At 41.0% G+C, this 21,967-nt stretch overlaps 1 protein-coding gene across 1 annotated transcript in view; it reads left to right on the plus strand.

Annotated features, from left to right (window-relative positions):
* SLC38A3 (solute carrier family 38 member 3) overlaps nucleotides 1–21,967 on the plus strand; it is a 72,796-nt gene that overhangs the window by 31,296 nt on the left and 19,533 nt on the right. Inside the window, exons 2-5 of the mRNA XM_070937090.1 lie at nucleotides 12,750–12,929; nucleotides 15,218–15,302; nucleotides 16,005–16,120; nucleotides 21,420–21,493. Of these exons, the coding sequence (XP_070793191.1) occupies nucleotides 12,832–12,929; nucleotides 15,218–15,302; nucleotides 16,005–16,120; nucleotides 21,420–21,493 (373 nt within the window). The 5' untranslated portion in view covers nucleotides 12,750–12,831. The remainder of the gene's footprint in view (nucleotides 1–12,749; nucleotides 12,930–15,217; nucleotides 15,303–16,004; nucleotides 16,121–21,419; nucleotides 21,494–21,967) is intronic.

The raw sequence follows: 21,967 nt of genomic DNA on the forward strand, positions 1-21,967 counted from the left end.
ATCACTGCCCTATTCCATTCCATACAAATGGCTGTCCAATTTCTTCTTTAAAACCTCCAGTGTTGGAGCACCCACAATTTCTGGAGTCAAGCCGTTTCACTGATAATTGTTCTTACTGTCAGGAAATTTCTCCATAGTTCTAGGTTGGATTTCTCCTTGATATTTTCCATCCGTTACTTTTTGTCCTGCCGTCAAGTGCCTTGGAAAATAGGCACTCTTCCATGTGACAACCCATCAAATATTGGAGGAGATGACCAGGTTGAGCCTGAGGGTGGGGTCAAACATGTCATCAGTTTGGTGGCCCTTCATGCCTACAAGAGATCTAAGTCCAGCCCTCCTTGAAATCCATTGACCCTATCTATTGCCAACTTGTCTTGACTGTTAATAGTTCACATTCTTGTAGGGAGCTAGCATGGAGTAAACTTGTATCTATTTCAACAATCTTGGTTCTGATTTCTTGCACTTGACAAGACTACTATCATGTCCTCTCTAGTTCTTCTCTTCATTATACTAGACATATCCAGTTCCTCACAAAGAGTCAGAAGCAAGTCTGGATGAAACTGTTCAATATTACATTACATTCAGACTTGGATTTATTGGAAGGAAGGAAGTAATACCATGCAAATGTTGTGAACTATGTAATTTGCACTATGATGCCATAGTGTGTGCAACCTCATCATGGCTTATAGCAAATGCCAAAGAACTTGATGACCTGGAGATTTAGAAGAGATAGTTAATTCAATCTTAGGTTAGCAGTAAATTTACAGCAGATGCTATATTTGTTTTTGACATATACTGTGGGTTTCTAAAGACTTGATTTTAAAAAAAGAAAGAAAATCTGTGCAAATGAGGGGGCTTAAGTTAAAGCAGTTCTGATTCAAATACAGTAAAGTCTTGGATTTCAATAAAGAACAGTTTTTAGATCTACCTAAATCCCATTCAGCTTCTGTGGTCTCACATGTGGCCACCACCCCTGAGAATGCAATTATGGTATCAGCTAAGTTATTTTAGACATTGACCCTGGATTTCAAAACTGCAATTTATGTTACTTTTATCAAATCTATTGTTGTGGGAATAAGAGAAAAAAAAAAGTTAGATACAGTTTGGAAATATTTTGGCAAACTAATAGTTTTATCCTGTTACCTCCCAAATGAAGTGAAGAAGACTTAAAGCTGTTCTCTTGGTTGAAATAAAATTAATCAAACTGTCATTTTGATCAAATCATTGGTTTTTGGTCATTTTGATTAAAAAACATTCACATATTTTTCTATTTATTTTTATTAAATTTCTACACATCTTACGTAAATGATGCTGGATGTAATATACGTAATATGTGTAGTATACTATACACTGCGTGTGATATAAACTAATTATACTATTATAATTAGTTTATATATTAGTAATTAGTATTATATATACTATTATACTATTCCCTGTTACAAAGTCACAATAAACAATGTTAAGAAAGTACAGAAAGGAGGGAGAAAAAGAAATTAAAGGCAGGCGATAACAAGAAAAAGAAAAGGAAATATTAACACAATTTGCTTAGATTTGGTTTACATTGGTATCATTACCTAATCTATACCTCTCTAAACCTATCTATCCTTGCACATCATCTTCTTTTAATTTAATTCTTCATTTCTTACTCTTCATTTGCTTAAACTGATCAACAGTCATTACTTTTTGTAGGGTAAGGGAAGTACCAATAGGCTATGTAGCTCAAGATTGAGCTGTGACATCCTTAGTGTTCTCTGATCTTATTTTCTTCTGGACATTTCATTACCTTACCAGACTAGATAACAACATCTCTTTTGGCAGGGAGTGCGATGGTTTTCTCCTTAGCAGCTCCATGATTAAGTTGCTTGAATTTTTGTCTGAGTTGGTAGTTGTTTGATTAGGGTATTTTTTACTGCTTGTTTGTTAGTGTTGCTCTTGCTGTTGATCCCTGCTTATCTGAGTATTGATTGCTGGTGAGTGGGTGTTCTAGTCTTTTTGTTTCCCTTTTAGCTTTTATATTGTCTCTTTTGAATGACGTGTAAATGTCATTTATGTGCCTGGTGATGACTGATTTGTCTGAGTGTTGTGCTTCTAGGAATTCCCTATCATTTTTGGATTTAGCTTGGTTTATTAACGCTCACAGTTCCCCAGTTGAAATTATGGTTAAGTCTTTCCATATGTTAAGGAGTTTTCATTGTGTCTTCTAATTCCTTAGTTTGTGTTTGTTGTGTTGTAGTGGGTTGAATGATCAAGCACTTTTTGATAAAGTTGTGTAGGTGTCCATTTTGCTAGAAGAGGTATATGTGGTCTGTTTCCTTTTTCTAGTCTTCTGGGTTGCTCCAGTGCTTTTGTGCTTGTCTGAATAATGTTCTTTCTTACACAGCTTCTCTTGTGGGAGGTTGAGTTGTTGTTTGATAGTGAAGCACTTGGTTAGTGCGAATGGTTTAGCGATAGATTTGTGTTTCTAATTTGCCACCATTTCCTCTGGTGATGAGAATAACTAGAAAGCATAGTGTGTTGTTGTTTTTCTTCCCTTGTGATTTTTATTCCTATGAAGATGTTGTTGATTATTTCATGTGCCTTCTCTAGTTGTTCCATTTTTGTCTACCGATGTTGTCTACATACCAGATGCAGGCTTTTGGTTGAATCCATGAAAGTGCTATAGTTTCTACATGCTAAAATCTACATTACAATCTCTGCTATGAGTCCTACGCGTTTCTTATACCCTCTTTGTTACATCCTTTGTTCTGAGAACTATAAGGAAGATGCTTTTGGGGGCAAGTGGTAAAAACTGGGTGCATGCTGAATGTCTCCAGTTGTACTTCGGGGTTTTTGAAGTGGCTTTCAGTCTGCCTCAGTACCTGGATGAATCGACTTATCTAGATCCGTTCCAGTCGGGCTTCAGGCCCGGGTACAGCACAGAGACGGCATTGGTCGCATTGGTTGATGATCTCTGGAAGGCTCGGGACAGGGGTTGCTCCTCTGTCCTGGTCCTATTAGACCTCTCAGCGGCTTTTGAAACCATCGACCATGGTATCATGCTGCACCGGTTGGAGGGGTTGGGGGTGGGGGGCACTGTTTTACAGTGGTTCTCCTACTTTCTCTCCGACCGTTTGCAGTCTGTGTTGACAGGGGGGCAGAGGTCGACCCCGAGGCCCCTTGTATGTGGGGTGCCGCAAGGATCGGTCCTCTCGCCCCTTCTGTTCAACATTTATGTGAAGCCGCTGGGTGAGATCATCCGTGGTTTTGGGGTGAAGTACCATCAGTACGCTGATGACACCCAGCTGTACATCTCCACCCCAGACCACCCCAATGATGCCCTCGAGGTGATGTCCCGGTGCCTGGAGGCCGTACGGATCTGGATGGGGAGGAACAGACTCAGGCTCAACCCATTCAAGACCGAGTGGCTGTGGTTTCCGATGTCCCAATATAGTCAGTTGGCGCCATCTCTGACTATTGGGGGCGAGTCGTTGGCCCCCAAAGATGGGGTTCGCAACTTGGGCGTCCTCCTGGACTTGCGGCTGTCTTTAGAAGAGCATATGGCGGCCGTGGCCAGGAGGACTTTTTATCAGGTTCGCCTGATTCGCCAGTCCCGATCCTTTCTGGATCGGGACTCATTACGCACGGTCACTCACACCCTTGTCACCTCATGCCTGGATTATTGCAATGCTCTCTACATGGGGCTCCCCTTGAGGAGCACCCGGAGGCTCCAATTGGTCCAGAATGCGGCCGCGTGGGTGGTGACGGGAGCGATGTGGCGCTCCCATGTGACCCCCCTCCTGCGCGAGCTGCACTGGCTCCCAGTGGTCTTCCGGGTGCGCTTCAAGGTTTTGGTTACCACCTTTAGAGCGCTCCATGGCTCAGGACCAGGGTATTTACGAGACCGCCTTCTGCCACCAGTAGCCTCTCACTGACCAGTTCGCTCCCATAGAGAGGGGCTTCTCAGGGTGCCGTCGGCCAAACAATGTCGACTGGCGGTCCCCAGGGAGAGAGCCTTCTCTGTGGGGGCATCTGCCATCTGGAACGAGTTCCCCTGGAGATACAGAGGATCCAAGACTTACGCATCTTCCGCCGCGCCCTAAAAACGTTTTTATTCCAACAGGCTGGTCTGGCCTAACTCTTCCTTTTAAATTGGCTTTTAAATTGGGTTTTAAATGTTTTTTAGATAAATTGGATGCTTTTAATCTTTTGAGCCTAAATTATTTAATCTGTTTTTAATAGTTTTTAACTTTTGTATGTCTCTGTATTTTATTTTGGCTGTTCACCGCCCTGAGTCCTTCGGGAGTAGGGCGGTATACAAATATGATAAATAAATAAATAAATAAATAAATAAATAAATAAATAAATTTGGAAAATTTTGCCAGATATCATGTAACTGGATATTTTATTGACTTGCTAAAGACAGAGCTTTTCTGAAACACTTTGATGACAATCAAAAGCACTTCTCTTGAGGCCTGAAAGCACTTGCGTAACCATAGCCACTGCCATCCTGGGCTGTTAAGAATCTATCGTTGGGAGGGGGAGGATGATTTGCCATTGGATATGTGTTATATTTCCTACTATTTGAGTTTTATTTTTAAATAATAGCAAGTTTAATAACAGGAATTTTCAAAGTGTTGTGAACATGATTTATAGGAATAGATTTGTTTATACCTGGGGCTTTTTCTTGGTGTCTTGTTAAATTAAAAATGTATGACTTCACATAAAAAAAAAGCAGCTCTCAGGTCATAGTGACTGTAAATTTATGCAGTTGAAGAGATGAAGCAACGACCGATAAGGAAAATTCACTATGAGAGAAGATGAGTTCACAAAAATGTGGACCATCTCAGGAAATTTATTTATGATAGTGACAAATACGTTCATTATAAAAAAGTGAAATTCTCATTTTGATGAAGAACAATTTTTGATTAACTCTTTGCTTCAGCTTGACAAACGGGACCTCTGCAGAGAAAACTTAGCTTATTTTTCTTAATTTGGATTAAATGCCGAAAGACAAGTAATAATAATAATAATAATAATTTTATTTCTATACCACCCTTCTCCCGAAGGACTCAGGGCGGTGTACAGCCTATTTAAAAACATAAGACAAAACAACAGTTAAAAATTAAAATGATTAAATAGAGTTAGCTCAATTTAAAACCCCAAAATTTTAAAATACCCCAATTTAAAATTATTATGTTGATAGCCCGGCCTGGCGGAACAACAGGGTCTTCAGTGCGCAGCGAAACACCCAGAGGTCGGAGATCTTACGTATTTCCAGGGGCAGTTCATTCCACAGGGCTGGGGCTCCCACAGAGAAGGCCCTCCCCCTGGGTGTCACCAGCCAACATAACTTGGCCGATGGCACCCTGAGGAGACCCTCTCTGTGGGAGCGGACTGGCCGGTGGGAGGCTATTGGTGGCAGAAGACGGTCTCGAAGGTACCCGGGTCCTATGCCATGGAGCGCTTTAAAGGTGGTAACCAACACCTTGAATCGCACCTGGAAGACCACTGGGAGCCAGTGCAGCTCACACAGGAGGGGTGTCACGTGGGCACAATGAGTTGCACCCATAACCACCCGCGCGGCCGCATTCTGGACCAGTTGGAGCGTCCGAGTGCTCTTCATGGGGAGCCCCATGTAGAGAGCATTACAATAGTCCAACCGGGAGGTAACAAGGGCATGAGTGACCGTGCGCAGGGCGTCCTGGTCCAGAAAGGGCTGCAACTGGCAGATCAGGCGAACCTGATAAAAGGCCCCCCTGGCCACGGCCGTCATATGCTCTTCTAAAGACAGCCGTGCGTCCAGGAGGACACCCAGATTGCGAGCCCTCTCTGTGGGGGGGCAAAGATTCACCCCCAATAGTCAGCGATGGCACCTGCTGACTATATCGGGGCGCCGGAAGCCACAGCCACTCGGTCTTGGAGGGGTTGAGTCTGATCCTGTTCCTCCCCATCCAGACCTGCACGGCCTCCAGGCAGCGAGACATCACATCAAGGGCATCGTTGGGGTGGTCTGGGGTGGAGATGTACAGCTGAGTATCATCAGCATACAGATGACATTTCACCCCAAAACCACGGATGATCTCGCCCAGCGGCTTCACATAAATGTTGAACAGGAGGGGCAAGAGGACCGACCCTTGTGGCACTCCCCATGTGAGACGCCTCGAGGTCGACCTCTGCCCCCCTGCCAACACAAACTGCGAGCGGTCGGAGAGGAAGGAGGAGAACCACCGCAAAACAGTGCCCCCTATTCCTAACCCCCTCAACCGCTGCAGCATGATACCATGGTCGATGGTATCAAAAGCCACTGAGAGATCTAATAGGACTAGGACAGAGGAACAACCCCTGTCCCGAGCCCTCCAGAGATCATCCACCAACGCGACCAATGCCGTTTCTGTGCTGTACCCCTGCCTGAAGCCCGATTGGCACGGGTCTAGATAGATAGCTTCATCCAGGTACCGGGGAAGTTGTTGTGCCACCACGCTTTCAACAACCTTTGCTACAAAACGAAGGTTGGAGACTGGACGATAGTTGGCTAATTCAGCCGGGTCCAGGGAAGGCTTCTTGAGGAGGGGCCTCACTACTGCCTCTTTCAAGGCGGCAGGAAAGGCACCCTCACTCAGAGAAGCAGTTATAATCCCCTGGAGCCAACCTCGTGTAACCTCCCGGGAGGCCAGTACCAACCAGGAGGAACACGGATCCAATAAACACGTGGCGGCACTAATCTTACCCAGAACCCTGTCCACATCCTCGTGAGTCACAGAATCAAACTCCTCCCAGATAACATTCTCAAGTAAGTGGCTGCAACTGGTGGATTGTTGAGAGTAGGGGCAAAACATGCCCCTTTTAACAAAAAAATGATCACTAAGCATAAAGCCTCAAGCTATGAGATACTCTGCATAAAACCTTCTGTTCTCTGCCATTCGTTTTTCATATTTTTTTCATATAAGAAAAATAATAATAAATTATGCTTGAAGAAAAATTGTAAAAATTCTTTTGCTGAGAATCACCTCACATTTGTGTGGCTGTGATATGTCTCTATGCCTTTTGTGCTGGGTCCACCTGTGTGACTCAACTTCGATCAAAATTGATAGAGTTGCAAAAAAAAAAAAAAGGTGTGCGGGTGGCATATATATCCATGAAAAACCACAAAATTGATAATGGGAAGAAAAATTTAGTTCTCATATTTTACAGAATGACCAGAGGCCTTTTTCGTAGTCATTCCCATCTTAGTCACTTAACAATTGGAATGAAGGCACACTGCACGGGGCTATCCTTGAAGAAGACCAGCCAGAAGCTGCAACTAATTTAGAACATGCTGTGGTTTGTTACTTGTTATACTGTTGTTGTTACACAAGCTCCACTGGCTTTCAGTTGCTTTCTGGGAGCGCCGGTTCAAAGTGCTGGTTTTCACTCCTCTCAAAACTCTACACACCACACAATAGGTTATTTGTTTGAGGGTATCTGTCCGTCTCACTGGGTTAGATAGGGTAAGGGCACCCCCTTTCTTCAAATTTGTTACCTATTGAGACCTGGAAGGCATTCCTTCTCAACTCTGACCTTTTGGTATAGTTTTCCACCTGAGATTTTGCTAGTTAGGTTTGCTTTGAGCCCCATAGGGACCAGTGTCTGTTTTAAGCAGCAATATGAGTTCTTTAAATAAATAAAGAAGAGTAAGAATGGTAACGCAATGGTGAGCCACAGTGCCGCAGTGGTTACAGTGCAGGACTGCAGGCTATTTCTGCTGACTGCCGGCTGCCTGCAATTTGGCAGTTCAAATCTCACCAGGCTCAAAGTTGACTCAGCCTTCCATCCTTCCGAGGTGGGTTAAAGGAGGACCCAGATTGTTGGGGGCAATAGGCTAACTCTGTAAACTACTTAGAGAGGGCTGTAAAGCGCTGTGAAGCGGTATAGAAGTCTAAGTGCTATTGCTATTGCTATGGAGAAAGGGGTTTTCCCAGGTGAGCACTGAGATGCATATAAGATATGGAGAGGAAGACTGGAAATAGAATAAATTATTGGTTCTCATCATATCAACTGCAGTTTATGGAATACTAATATATTATTTTAGAAACAACAGCACAACACACTTTCCTGAGCTAGCAGGGGAAAGACAGTCAAAAAGAGCTGGTGGCACAGAGAAGCTGGGATGTAGTCCTTCTCTTTTCTTGGGGCGCCAACTGCCTCTAAAGTTGCTCTGTTTTGGAAACCACTTTCCAACTATCCGCTAAGTAGAACCGGGAAGCCCAACAGAAGGTGCTTTGTGTCGCCTGCCAGCATGTCTGAGGCTGAGGGTTTTCCAAACCTGGCAAAGTAGCCTGCCAGAGATTTGCCTCCAGTCCCTCTGTCGCTCCTCTCAGACTTCAGTCCTTTCATAAGCTGACGGCCAGCCCCAGGTGGGCTAAACCTTTGTTCCTGTGAGAATATGAGAACTCTTGGAGCAGTATTTGTGGATGTTAAGAAGAGACACTCATTTTGCTTACTGATGAAGTGAGATTATTAATTTCCCTTCTAGTTACAGCCTTGTGGCCTTTAAAAAAAAAATACTGGCCTAGAAAAGTTCAGCAACTGAATAAATGAGAAGAACCACACTCTCCCTGCCAAGTTCCTTACCTAATTGTTTTTCCCTCAATATTTTTCTTGTCAATGCAGCACAGTTGGTATTATCAACTCTCTGCTCTTAGCAGCAGTTCAGATATTTTTCCTGGAGGTTAAGTTTTAGAATTTATGAAGAATTGGTAAACTGTAAAAAAAAAAAAAAAAGAATGCTGGGTTATTCCAGTAAGCAAAATAAAATATAGAATCTTGTCTGAACTAGCAGTGCTTAACAGTTTTCCTGCAAAAAAGTAGATGATGCCATTTTCCATCCATAATTGGAATCTTCCAAATTTGTGCCCAATAGTCTGCTTATTAGGAAAGAGAAGACGGGATTCCTTTTGTACAGATAGTCCTTGACTTACGACCACAATTGAACCCAAAATTTTTGTTGCTAAGTGAAATATTTGTTAAGTGAATTTTGCCCCATTTCACGATCTTTCTTGCCACAGTTGTTAAATGAATCACTGCAGTTGTTAAATTAGTAACACGGTTGCTTAAGTGAATCTGGTTTTCCCATTGACTTTACTTGTCAGAAGGTCGCAAAAAGTGAACACATGACCCCGGCACACTGCAAGCATCATAAATGTGAGTCTGTTGCCAGATATCTAAATTTTGATCACATGACCATGGGGGGATGCTACAACGGTCGTAAGTGTGAAAAAAGTCACTTTTTTCATTGCTGTTGTAACTTGGTCACTAAATGAACTGTTGTAAGTTGAGGACTACCCGTAATTGCTTTCCTTCCCCCCCCCCCCGATTTAGTTGCAGGCCTTCTGTGCCCCACTGCATTAAATTTAGCCCATTTCCCTAACAGACTTCTTCTCTTCCTGCTGCAGCCGCCTTTGCTGTTGCTCTTCTCACTTTCTTCTGCTCATGCACAAGAGCCGGGATACTGCCTGTACAGCATGCCAAGTACTTTTCTCAATTCTGGTCCAAATGCAACTGTGCGCTTGAAAGGGACAGAGGCAGCCCTGCTTACAGCCAGAGATTTAAAGCACTCATCCTGTTTAGCATCTAAAAAGAGACTTAAGGAATAACTTGGTTATGGTGAGCAAAGCAAAAGGGCTGTTTATGGGAAATGACAATAGCGATACCAAAGGGCTTGGAAATTAAAGCTACTCGGATGTACCTAAGAAATAAGACACATTCCTTTACTATGAGAGTAACTAAACATTAGCATAGCTTGCAAGAGACTGGGAAGTGGTTGTCTTTTAATTACTAGTGGATGTAAGCTCAAAGGCTGTCTAGATTTGGCCTGCTGTGACTTTAGATTAACCCATGGTCCAAGGTAGATGTAGTTACTTGACATTCCCAAGGCTGATGCTAATGTCATCTTCCAACTGCTGATTTCAAGCTGGAGCTTTCTCTCTTTATTCAGGAGCCTATTGTCCACTGAAGATATGCAAAGCAACATATTTACAGTCTCTCTCTCTTTCTCCCTCTCCCTCCCTCCCTCTGTGTAATTTGGGGGTGAGGTGGAGGAATGGCACATACTGAAAACGTCAGTATATAGCTAAGCAAAGCCCAGAAAATGTTGAACCTGTCCCTATTCATCAACATTGATTGTCTATGTTGGGAAGGAGGGTGCTCGAATCTCTGGAGCAGGAAATCAGTAATCCAAACAGCTAGACACTTTGTTTTATTGCCATGGTAGTGCTGCTGCCTGATAGTTAGGCACAGAAAATGTGTGAAGCACTGTTTGAATTTATAACCCTTTTCTCAAAAATAAAAAATAAAAAATGGAATTCTGTAGTAATCGGAAAAGGCTTGCCTTAGATTTCCACCTGCAAAATCTAAGATAAGATATTAATTGCTCTCCTTTCTTACAGGGATTCAAATATAGGTAATCCCCATCTTGCAACAGTTCATTTAGTGCCCATTCAAAGTTGCAATGGCACTGAAAAATGTGGCTTATGACTGTTTTTCACAGTTACAACCTTTGCAGCATCCCTGTGGTCGTGTGATCAAAAATTCAGATGCTTGGCAACTGGTTCACATTTATGACCGTTGCTGTGTCCCAGGGTCCTGCGATCCCCTTTTGCGACCTTTTGACAAGCAAAGTCAATGGGGAAGCTCAATTCACTTAATAGACAGGTTACTAACTTAACTTCAGTGATTCACTAAACAACTGTGGCAAGAACAGTTGTAAAATGGGGCAAAACTCGCTTAACAAATGTCTCACTTAACAAGAGAAATTTTGGGCTCAATTATGGTCATAAGTTGAGAACTACCTGTATATGCATGTGACTTCACAGTGAAGTTTTCATTTATTTATTTATTGGTGGGCAAATTTCCCCAGTTGTAATCTTTCCAGTGGATTCCAATCCTATGAACGTCTATTTAGAAATACTTTCAATAACATTTGTTGGAATTTACTCATCAGTAGAAGAATTGAATTGCTGCTCAAATTTTCTAAAGAAAATGTCTAAATGTGATACCGGTGTTCCATAATCATTTTCTGTGCTTGTCTGTTCCTTTTCTCTTTGCCACAGTCTTTTTTTAACCAGTGGGTCCTGTGACCTGAAATGCCATAGAAAAGGATATGCCTGGAAACAATAACTTGTCACTTTGCTGAATTTCTAAAATAGTGAACTAAATCATGAACTTGGCTTCATGAAAAATATAGAGTAGTATTTTGCTTATTGTTAGTAGCTTTTTGATGTTAAATATCAAAGGATGACATTGAGGATTGTAAGTGAACGATTGACAGTGCTGAATAAATAAATGAGGTTTATCTTCTGTTCCACTAAAAAAAAGAAAAAACATTTGGACTTCCTTTAATCTACAGTGTAGTTGAAGAGCATTGATCACATTATCTATTCATGCTATCAATCAATCATAATAGAGCTGGAAGGGACCTTGGAGGTCTTCTAATCCAACCCCTTGGTCAAGCAGGTGACCCTATACCATTTCAGATAGGTGGCTTTTCTTAAAAACCTCCAGTGATGAAGGCCCTACAACTTCTGGAGGCAAACTGTTCCACTGTTTAATTGTCCTCACTGTTAGGAAGTTTCTCCTTAATGCCAGGTTGCTTCTCTCCTTGATTAGTTTCCATCCATTGTTTCTTGCCTTGCCTCCTGGTGCTTTGGAAATTAGGTTGACCCACTCTTTTTTGTGGTATCTTTCTTTCTCGCCCTTTCTAATAATACTCTTAATGAAGTGAATAGTGATTTCTAGATGTGTTAATTAAAAAGGGTTGAATATGGGATAGAAGGAAACTACGTAAAGTAATTTTACAGAGGGAGGAAGGGTATGGCCTGTGTTTATAACTGCTACAAAGAAGATTCAAGGTCTCTTTTTGATTTTCTTTTTCTATGTATATTGCTTTCCACACTTTTTATCTTCTCCCTTTTTCTTAACTTTTCTTTATATAATACCATGTCTTATTTCTCTAAAAATCTCTAATAAAATTCATATTTAAAGAGATACACCAGCAAGTAGATGTGTGGGATACTGACTGGTACAATATACCAGAGTTGTGACAGCAAAGTCATCTGGGAATAGTTGAACATTGCTGAGTAGTTTAGGATTTATCAGATAGAAACTCATCTTGTCTCACTTCATGGTGTTCTTAATTTAGCAGAAACATTGGAGCATAGGTCCAGCAGAGGACTGTATGTGACATAGTTCTCATTATAGAATAATTGTAGTTCATATTCCTTTGGCTAAGAGACATGAAATATTATATGCAAGTCCATCATACAAAAATGTATTAACCAGTCTTATTCTATTGAATACCTTTCAGGTAGACATGTCCAACACTGGCAAGGAACTCTAGGATGATGTCCCAACAGAGTAAGGACATGCCAAAATGATAGCATAGCATAGCATAGCATAGCATAGCATAGCATAGCATAGCATAGCATAGCATAGCATAGCATAGCATAGCATAGCATAGCATAGCATAGCATAGCATATGCTAGCATATAATTTTTTATTGGCCAAGTGTGATTGGACACACAAGGAATTTGTCTTGGTGCATACGCTCTCAGTGTACATAAAAGAAAAGATACATTCATCAAGAATAATAAGGTACAACACTTAATGATAGTCATCATTAAGTGTTAATGATCATTAATGATGAGGGCTGTTGTATGGCACTATCTGTATATCTTCCCCAAACTGATCTCTCTCTCTCTCTCTTTTTTTTTTTTCCTCTCTCTTTGCTGATACAGGACCTCTCAGTAGCCCAGCATCTGCTGCCTGTTTGAAAACTGTTTGTCAGAGAAGTGAAGCTACTGACTTCAAAAGGAAGAAATGAATTCTATGGAAATCCCCATCCAGACAGAGATGATAGACATGGTGCCAAATGGAAAACATTCGGTATTAAATACCTCTTCCATGGGAAATGACAGGTGAGATGACTTGCAAGGCCTGGCTTATCTGACTGACTCAGGATTGAGTTAATGCACTTGTCCTGGATATAAGATTATCTTTTGTAGTGGACGGGATTACTATCACTTCACTCTCTGATCCACAAATGTTTGCCCATTAGCACCCACTCACTCTTGTGCTGCTGATTCCACTTCCGGTCTTTTAATCTGCTTTCTTCCCATGACTACAGAACATTGCTGGGTTGTCCTGATCAATGCTGCCACCTAATTAGTGACCTGCAGATACTCTGAACATTTATTTTTCTTCCGTTCAATCGAGTCTGATTCTTGAAGATGGCCTGAACAAGTCCCTGCCATTTTCTTGGCAAGGTTTTTCAGGGATGGCTTGCTTTCTACGGCTGAGATAAAACCCAGCTGGCTTTGTGCCTAAAGTGGGATTAGAATTGATGGTTTCTAGCCTGATGCCTTAACCATTGCCCAAATCTGGCTCTTAACCCCAAACATATGAGTAAACAAAACTCCCAAGTAAGTACAGAATTATATATTCATTATTTAATGCAAGATCAATGGAAGGTAGGGAACTGAACTAAAATGAAGTCCAGTTGATTTTAACATTTCAACCCCGTGGCCTACTTTGTACTACTAGCTTAGTATAGGTAGTTCTCGATTTACGACCACAAAGTTTCTATTGCTAACCTTTCTTCACCATTTGAGAAGACAAACCGACTCATCAGAGATAAATAAAATCAAATTTTATTAAAAGAAAAGAGAAACTATACATATGCTCTCTTTTTTTAACTTTGAAAATCCAAAATACCAGCATTCAGCAATGAAAGAGAGCAATTGCACAGCTATTCAAAATATGGGGAAGAAAAGCTTGATTAAAACATTAAAATTTACAATAGATATAATGGTGCTGGTAGACCACAAAATGTCATTTTTCTGCTACAAATGAGTATTTCTGACTAAATTTATAAAAAGATATTGGAAAATCGAGGCGAAATGGGCAGCAAACAAATCTAACAAATAAGTAAATAAAACTTTACACTGATTATTACCTATCAGACAAGATTCTGAAGAGAAGCTCTTCCTCTTGTTCAGTCTGAGGATATGTTTAAAGTACTGAAGTACACACAATGTAGTGTGTATGTTATAAAATGTGAAATATTTGTACAGTGTGCTAAATAAAGATTCAATTTAACTCAATACTCTTAGCTAAACCTTTTACCTACATTATGAGAGACAGCCATTCCACGAAACAGTTCTGTTTTGTTTTACTTGTCCTCCTCTACCCCCTCTGCCAAACAGACCAGGTACCTCTCTATGTCTATGTGACAAAAGGACTTGACTCCTCATTGGCTATGCATCTCAGTGTGCACTCTGCATGAGGGGAACATTATGGGGAATGTCTGAGTTCTGCTGACTGGCAAAGGAACATTTATAACAGCAATAAATCCTGATTTACCTAATCAATAGATGGATATAATGGAAGCTTTGGGACTTTCTATTTAGCCAGCTAATAAATGCAAATTTGTTTCTTACTGATTCTATGGTACTTTCAAATTTGCAATCAGATACACAACTGACAGGAATGCTGCAGTATCCAACACATGATATGGATTACATTGTCTTTGTGAAAATGTGATTCTCCCCCACCAGATCATACTTGTATTGCTGCTGTCTAGAACTTTCAAGAAACATAGGCTAAAGTCTATGTTTAGAGTTAACTGCTAGTTTTTGGAGCATTTATTAAGGACAAACACAATATTCTGCTGGCACTATTTTATATGGTGAAGGAAGTGATAAACTTTTTTTAAAAAAAATTAAGAAAATGAATAGGAAGTATACCTGTAAGCACAAAAAGCTGAGTTTATTATATCCAATATGTTCTTGGTAAATATAGTATTGTAAAAGTCAGCATGGAATTCTAGATCTAGCTATATTTTTTGAAAAACAAAAATGCATTTGGAAACACAGGTTTTTAAGGCTTATTCATTCTATTCTTTCATTATATTTGAAGCTATTTTCATAAATGATATTGCCGTCTGGAAAATAAGAAGGAACTTTGGGAATACATAGCAAAAGTTAGAATAGAAATGGTGTTAGGACTCTGTATGAAAAGATTCCTGAATAAGATTATTTTTTTTCAGTATGTCTAAGAAGCAGAACCTAAGGGGAAAGAAGAGATAATTCTGCAGCACTATTACCACTGATACTAATCCTTTGAGCCAGAGTTGGGAAAGGGGGAATTTCTAAGAGATGACTGCTTAAATGAAAGTTTTCCCCCACCCCCTATTATCTTGTGGCAGATTTGTTGAGAACCAGGCGAATGTAACAGAGATGGAGGAGTTTCTTCCACACGGTGCTGAAAAGAAACAGACCCATTTCACAGATGTAAGTTTTGGTATATTGTTCTGGGTTGATGGTTGCAATTTTAATATATTCATTGATAACTAAGTCATACATCTCCAGGGAAACTATTAACAGAAAAGATGGAAGACCAGTGCATATTTTGCAGGTGGTCTGGACAACAGCCATACAAATCCATCCGCCCCCCCCCCCAAAAAAAAAGGATGCAATCTTTGGTTGTGTCCTTCTAGTCTACAACAAACAGCCTCTGAACCCAAACCAGACTTTCATGGTCTTTCCTCCTTGCTCTGCCTACCCAGAAGATGTCAAGTCAGAGGCAAGCGAATCAGAATGGAAGGACATGTATCTATGATAACTCTAATATGAGAAAGATTGCTCTCAAGCCGTGGGATGAGAGAGGGAATAGGTAAAACATAGTTCACCTTTCTCAGGAACTGGTAGAAAAAAGAATTGCAGTACAATTTTAGGGGGTATAAGAAACTCACCTGGACTTTATAGTCCAGAGGGAACAGGATTTCAAAGCAGATGTTGCATAGGGATGCCCTCTTTCTAAAACTCATGATAAGAAACACAGGCAGCAAAAGATGAAAGATGGCTAGCATAGACCATGGCCTACTCCTTTTTGACGGGGGTGGGTGGGTGAGGACAATGCATAGACCCAGGGCAGAGAAGTGTTATGCTGGCATACAACTCTCTCTCAGATGCACACTCTTGTTTTTGTTTCAGTTTGAAGGGAAGACTTCTTTTGGGATGTCTGTTTTCAATCTCAGCAATGCCATCATGGGCAGTGGGATCCTTGGGCTGGCATATGCTATGGCCAACACTGGCATCCTCCTCTTTCTGTAAGTGCTGTGCTCATCATCAGAAGAGCTAGAGAGGAATCCACCCTCTCCTTTCTCAGCCAGATACTCTCCACAAATTTGGGGATTCCCAATATGGTGAAAGGTTATGCTGATTGTGGGAATTCTGGACACTCTGATCCTAAATCCCTGGAGAATCTGTACTGTTCTGGTACCTATGGTTAGCTTGTGCAGTTCTCTGTTGGTTTGATCGATATACAATACTTATTTTCCAGGGAATTTATACTGCCTGATAAAACAGATCCTCATGTTATTGTTCTGGTAGCTTTTCCTTGCCAGGGAGGACTATCAGATAGCCTTGTCATGATTACTTGGGATATAATGGATTTGTCCATTACATTGGGAAATGCCAGAATGGATTTTCCCCTGTTTTATCCAAAGTTTGTTAAATAAAAGTCTGTTAGACCAATACCTTACAGGGGTGCCAAACTCGTGTTGTCATGTCGTTGTTGTCACATGACATATCGAGACTCCCCCCCCTTTGCTAAACTGGGGTGGGCATGGCCAGCATGTGATGCATCTAGCCTGCAGGCTGTGAGTTTGACACCCCTGCTCTAATGAAATGGGATTCCGATTATTGTCCTGTTCTTGTCATAGTCTCAGAAACATAGCTACTAAACCAACACAGACAGGGTGGGATACACACAATTGCAATTGCAGACCACAGCTAAGAGAACTTATGATCCAATGGTGAATATACAAGCTGGCCATCCCAAAGGTGCTTTTTCAAGAGGCAACTGGACCTCCTTGGTTTTTCTTTGAAGATGTTTCGCTTCTCATCCAAGAAGCTTCTTCAGCTCAGAACTCCAAGAAGCTTCTTGGATGAAAAGCAAAACATCTTCAAAGAAAAACCAGAAAGTCCAGTTGCCTCTTGAAAAAGCACCTTTGGGACAACCATGAAGTGGATGACTGAGAATCTCCATAGACATGCATGCCGGCCAAATATAAATACATCATTTTGTTTCTTGCCTTTATAAGAAACTGTTTAGCTTAAGGACAGGCATGATGTTGGATCATTTATTTATACATTAATGAATGGAAAGGTTGGCAGAATTTGACCCTAAAAACGAAGGTTATTGGCAAATGGAACTCCCATTGTCAGAAAATCAGCTGGGCTGAGTGCACAGAAGGCTTGGGAAGGAAAAGACAAAGGAGGTTTGTTAGGTTCCCACGATGTGGGAAATTAAGGTGGGCTGGAGCAGGTTAGTCTGGGGACAAACAGAACTGTAGTCTATTGATGGTTTGGAGCGGGAGTTGATGCTAGAGAACACAAAGGATGCTCCTTTGCAATGAAGGGAGGGACAAAGTCAGCAAGCCTCTTGTTGGAGAACAAAGCCTCCAGGAGCTCTCTGCCTTCTATGTAACACTTAGCATGATCTTGAGTGAAATCAAAGACTTATTAGAATGGCATAAATGGGGAGGAAAAGAAGGTGCCTGTGAATTGGAGGCAGAAAAGAACAATGGGGGAGGGTGGTCATTGCAAAAGATCTTCGAGGGATGACTCTCATCTTGATACACTTTTTAGATGTGCTCTACTTCTGTTACTTCATAGAATTCCTGCAGACAGGGAAGGATTCTTCCCGAACTGCAAGGTAGCCAACAGCAACACAGCCACCTACTTTGCTTTGCCTCTACTAGTCATTTCCCTCTAGCATCTGCATGAAGTAGAGACAGAGAGTTGCTATTTTACCCTGAACAGTTAATGGGATGGAAGACAGCGCCAGCTCCTCTTGCTATGTAAATGTAACACTCGTCCTTCTGTTTTTTGGCAGTCAGCCTTAACAGATTTTTTCTGGCTTGTATCAATCCTTTCTCTACAATAATTTTAACCTGGGTTGTAACCATCCTTGTTGACCATGCAAACCAAAGTGCAGGCCAAAATGTCTGCAACCAACATGGGGGTCAGGGTCTGTGTGCAGAGCTGGTGCATCTACTCTCTGAATCATCCACTACTCAATTCAACTCAGAGCCCCGGATTCATTAATGCTTCATGCATGCTTTTTTCCCCTAAGACTTCCTATACTTCCATTTGTCTGCACCCTGTACCTGTAGACATCTGTATCATTTGCATCTTGACAGGGATGGGAATGACTATATGTTGGGAGGAATGAAATGCTTTCAGTGAAGTAATCCGTTCTCTGCTTCCGAGGCTCCCTGGGCTGATTTCTCATTTGGTTTGAGATTCTTGTTGGGAAGAGCAAAACATGGGCTCACAAGCCCTCCCAGGTTCTGGGAAGCAATTCAGCATCATGCGGCTACCCTGCAGAGAGCTTGCTTTTGTTCTTTGGTTGCGTTCAGCCACAAAGTTCAGCTAGGGATAGTGCTGGCATGCCTGTCCTCAATCTGCCAAGCCACATTTCTTTCACCAGGAAAAATTCATGTCACTTTCAAAGCAAAAATGATCAAGCCCCTTAGTTTTTCTAGGCCTTCTCCTGGAGAACAGACATATTCATTCCCTGTACTTCCTGCTACTCCTATTTTTAGTAGCCAATCATAATTTTGGACTGTGAGCATCCCATAGAGTTGACTATCCTTTCTTCAGAACATCCCTGGGGTGTATTTGTCTGGAAACCTCCTGTGTTCTCACTTGGTGGCCCACAAGAGGACCATACTGTGAATCCTGTCATGCAGATTGCTCAGCCTGCAGTTGTCCCACTTCTACCCTTTCTATATAGGCAACTCATGGAGAAATAAAAGAATTTAATATTCCTGTGTTTGGGCTGAATTATATTTCATAGGGGAATGTGACTTTTCATACCAAAGGTTGCTTATCCTTCTTCCAAGCCATTGAGACCTAGTAGGTCCATCTGTTTCTCAACTATTATACATGGACTGGTTGAGAAAGAATAGCCCCCGAGATTCAGTTAAATAAAAACTGATCCAGAAACACATTTCTCTGCCTTTGTAACATGTCAGTGTCTGGAAGGAAGGCTTTGTCATTTCAGTGGGGGCTGAAATTACAATTTTTTGCCTTGTGGCAATTCAAACTTGGGATCTTGTACTACAGTTCTCATCACTCCGGCCATCAGCAATGATGGCTGGGATAATAGACATTATACTCCAATAACACTAAAGGCCCAAGGATAGGAAACTCCAGGAACCATTTTAGTCAAGAGCTGGCAATTATGTGTCATTCCTGTCCAGTCTGGATTTGTGGCTCAGTAGGTGAAATGACACATGCAGATTGTGGAAATTCTCTGGAGCTCTTTATGTCAAGGTTTTTAGAAATGCAAATAAATTAGATTAAATCCATAGTGAAAATTGATTCAGAGATTAGGACAAAAATAAAACCAGCTGTGACTCATCATTGCCAAGATTCAGAAGAAGCACTTGGGAAACTGGGAAGGGACAGGTATTAATAGACCGTGGGGCTGTGCTGGCCCCACCTCTTTACAAAATTGGGTTGGAAAAATGAACTTTGAAAGAGGGGCAGATGGAGCTCACTCCACACCTAGTCAGGTAGTTTAGTTTGAAGTGCTTCTAGCAAGTATGTTTTACATAAGGAGTTACTGGCAGGAGGCATCAAAAATGTCCAGATGGTTCCTACGACAATGAAAAGCCCATAAAATAAGGGTGGGTGTTTGATTTCATGGATGTGGCTGCCACCTTGATTTTTCTGACCTCCACTTGTGGACTTTAACAAGTTGCACTATAATTGGAAGAATTCATTGTAGGTATGTTGAGTAATCGTACCCATCATTTCTAGCCTACTTCATGTCAGGATGGGGATGACTTGATACAAAGTTAAGGGCATATCAAGAAGTTCAAGTAGCCATGGTAGCAACATTTCTTTTTCTTTTACTGTGTTTCTAATTACTTCCAAATCTGAATGAAAATCCTGGTGTTTCAGATCTGACCTAGTGACTATTTAGCAATATATATTGTCATAAATGCATTTTTTCTTTGTCTGCCTCTTTGGGCAACAATTTCATCCCTTTCATCTTTATGTATGGTGATAGCAATATGCTGGGTGGAGAGAAAGGAAGTGAAACAGGTTATTGGAAAATTTAATACACAGTAAACAATTTCAAAGCTCATCACAGAGTTTTCAAAACAGCCTTGCTTCTTTCAATATGGTCATTTTATATTCCAATCATTTAATTACACTATAGAATCTGAATATAGCATAGGGGCATTATCTTCTGGAGTTCTTTTTAATTTTTTCTCTTTTTGATAATGACAACATGTACTTAACTAGAGTAGAATTATTTGCATGTCACTTATTCGTGGAGGTAAATAATAAATAATTAGTACAGAGGTACCTCTTGAAGTGATGGATTCAATGATTGAAACAATAGTTCAGTCTTGAATGAACAAAACCTCTATCCAGATGTAGGGTAACTAATGCTGGGAGACAATTACTTCCCAGCTGTTTGTGTATGCATATGTGGGTGTGGGTTTTGCCCTGTATTCTCCTGGCTTCCATCCCAATATATTATCCTCTGGGTAGAATTAATTCACCTTTTACAAATTAAAGGGTTACATAACACACTCGTATTAGGACAGTTCAAAATATACCACCGCTGTTGCTTTGTGTGCACATCTTCAGGGAACCCAGTACTTAATAGTTCTCATATCAAGTTAATGCTCTACGGAAACTGGAGTTTCCTCTCCATGCCCTGCCTTTCATCATCCTCAGTCTGTGAGTTTATCAAGTAGGATGGAGTAAATAAAGTAATCAGATGGTAAAGCTATACTAAATAATATTTCTGGGCAATAAGTATGCATTTGTTTCTCAATCTTTGGGTTTCTGTTTAAAGAATTGCACCATTTGCTGATCGTGGAAATAAGTACTGTATATTTTGTTTCCTTTTGGTTTTTCTCTTAAACCTTATCCAGCCTCACGTAATCCAAATGTATGGAATTTTAATGACATTGGAATTGGTTAGGGTAGTTGTGGATTGTGGAGTTGTAGTCCAGCATAGTTACAAATCCAGGACAGGAATTTGAATTTGAAGAAAGCCACTTGGGTACGTCATAGATGGTCGCTGAGAGAGTGCTTCCCTTCTGTGATGTCTAATTTAAAAGCTCCAAATATGCCTTTCAGAAATTAGAGGACTGCTTTTGGAATCAGATAAAATTTGGGAAGTAGTTCACAAAAAAGACAAAGTAATTGAGATATACTCCAATTGTGGCTTCAGAAAATTGTTAGAAGACCACACCCTTTCCTTCTGGACTTGTCCACTATGCTGTAAAAGAAATTGAGATTCCCTCTTGAATTTTTTTTGTCCAATATTATTCCAGTTCTTTAATCATATAAATATCTTCTTTTTTCCCCTAGATTCCTCTTGACTACTGTAGCTCTCTTGTCCAGCTATTCTATACACTTGCTCCTTAAATCCTCAGGGATTGTTGGTAAGTGTGATAAACCTGCTGAGAAACACACAGGAGGTTCAGTTCAGCCAGTCCTATGCTATATGATACAGCATCTGGCTATGACTAAATTAATGTACTCAGCTAGAAGATCAACTGAGACTACATTTACTCTGTCTTGAATTCTGGAATAACTGCTAAATAAATGAGTAGACTGTGGGGCAATTGCATTGGTGCCCTCTCAGCAAACTCAGATCTGAGTGTCTTTTCTATCTTCAGTCATCTGTATCTCTACATGCTGTTATCTGGTACTGTACGTCTATTTCCAAAGCTAGGGAACAAACCGCCCAGAGACACACTGTAGGGGAGATGGGTGACATAAAAAATTAATAAATTAAACTAATTAAAATAAACAAAAGGAGGTTGTTAGGGTATAATTGCCCTAATGGTAGAGCTGGTTCAACTTCCTTAAATCTGACTGTTGGTGGTTTCACTTAATCTCATCACAAAGATTAC

Source organism: Pituophis catenifer, unplaced genomic scaffold (assembly GCF_029215685.1).
Source record: "Pituophis catenifer annectens isolate HBS135680 unplaced genomic scaffold, rPitCat1.0.hap2 SCAF_2, whole genome shotgun sequence".
Taxonomy (NCBI): domain Eukaryota; kingdom Metazoa; phylum Chordata; class Lepidosauria; order Squamata; family Colubridae; genus Pituophis; species Pituophis catenifer.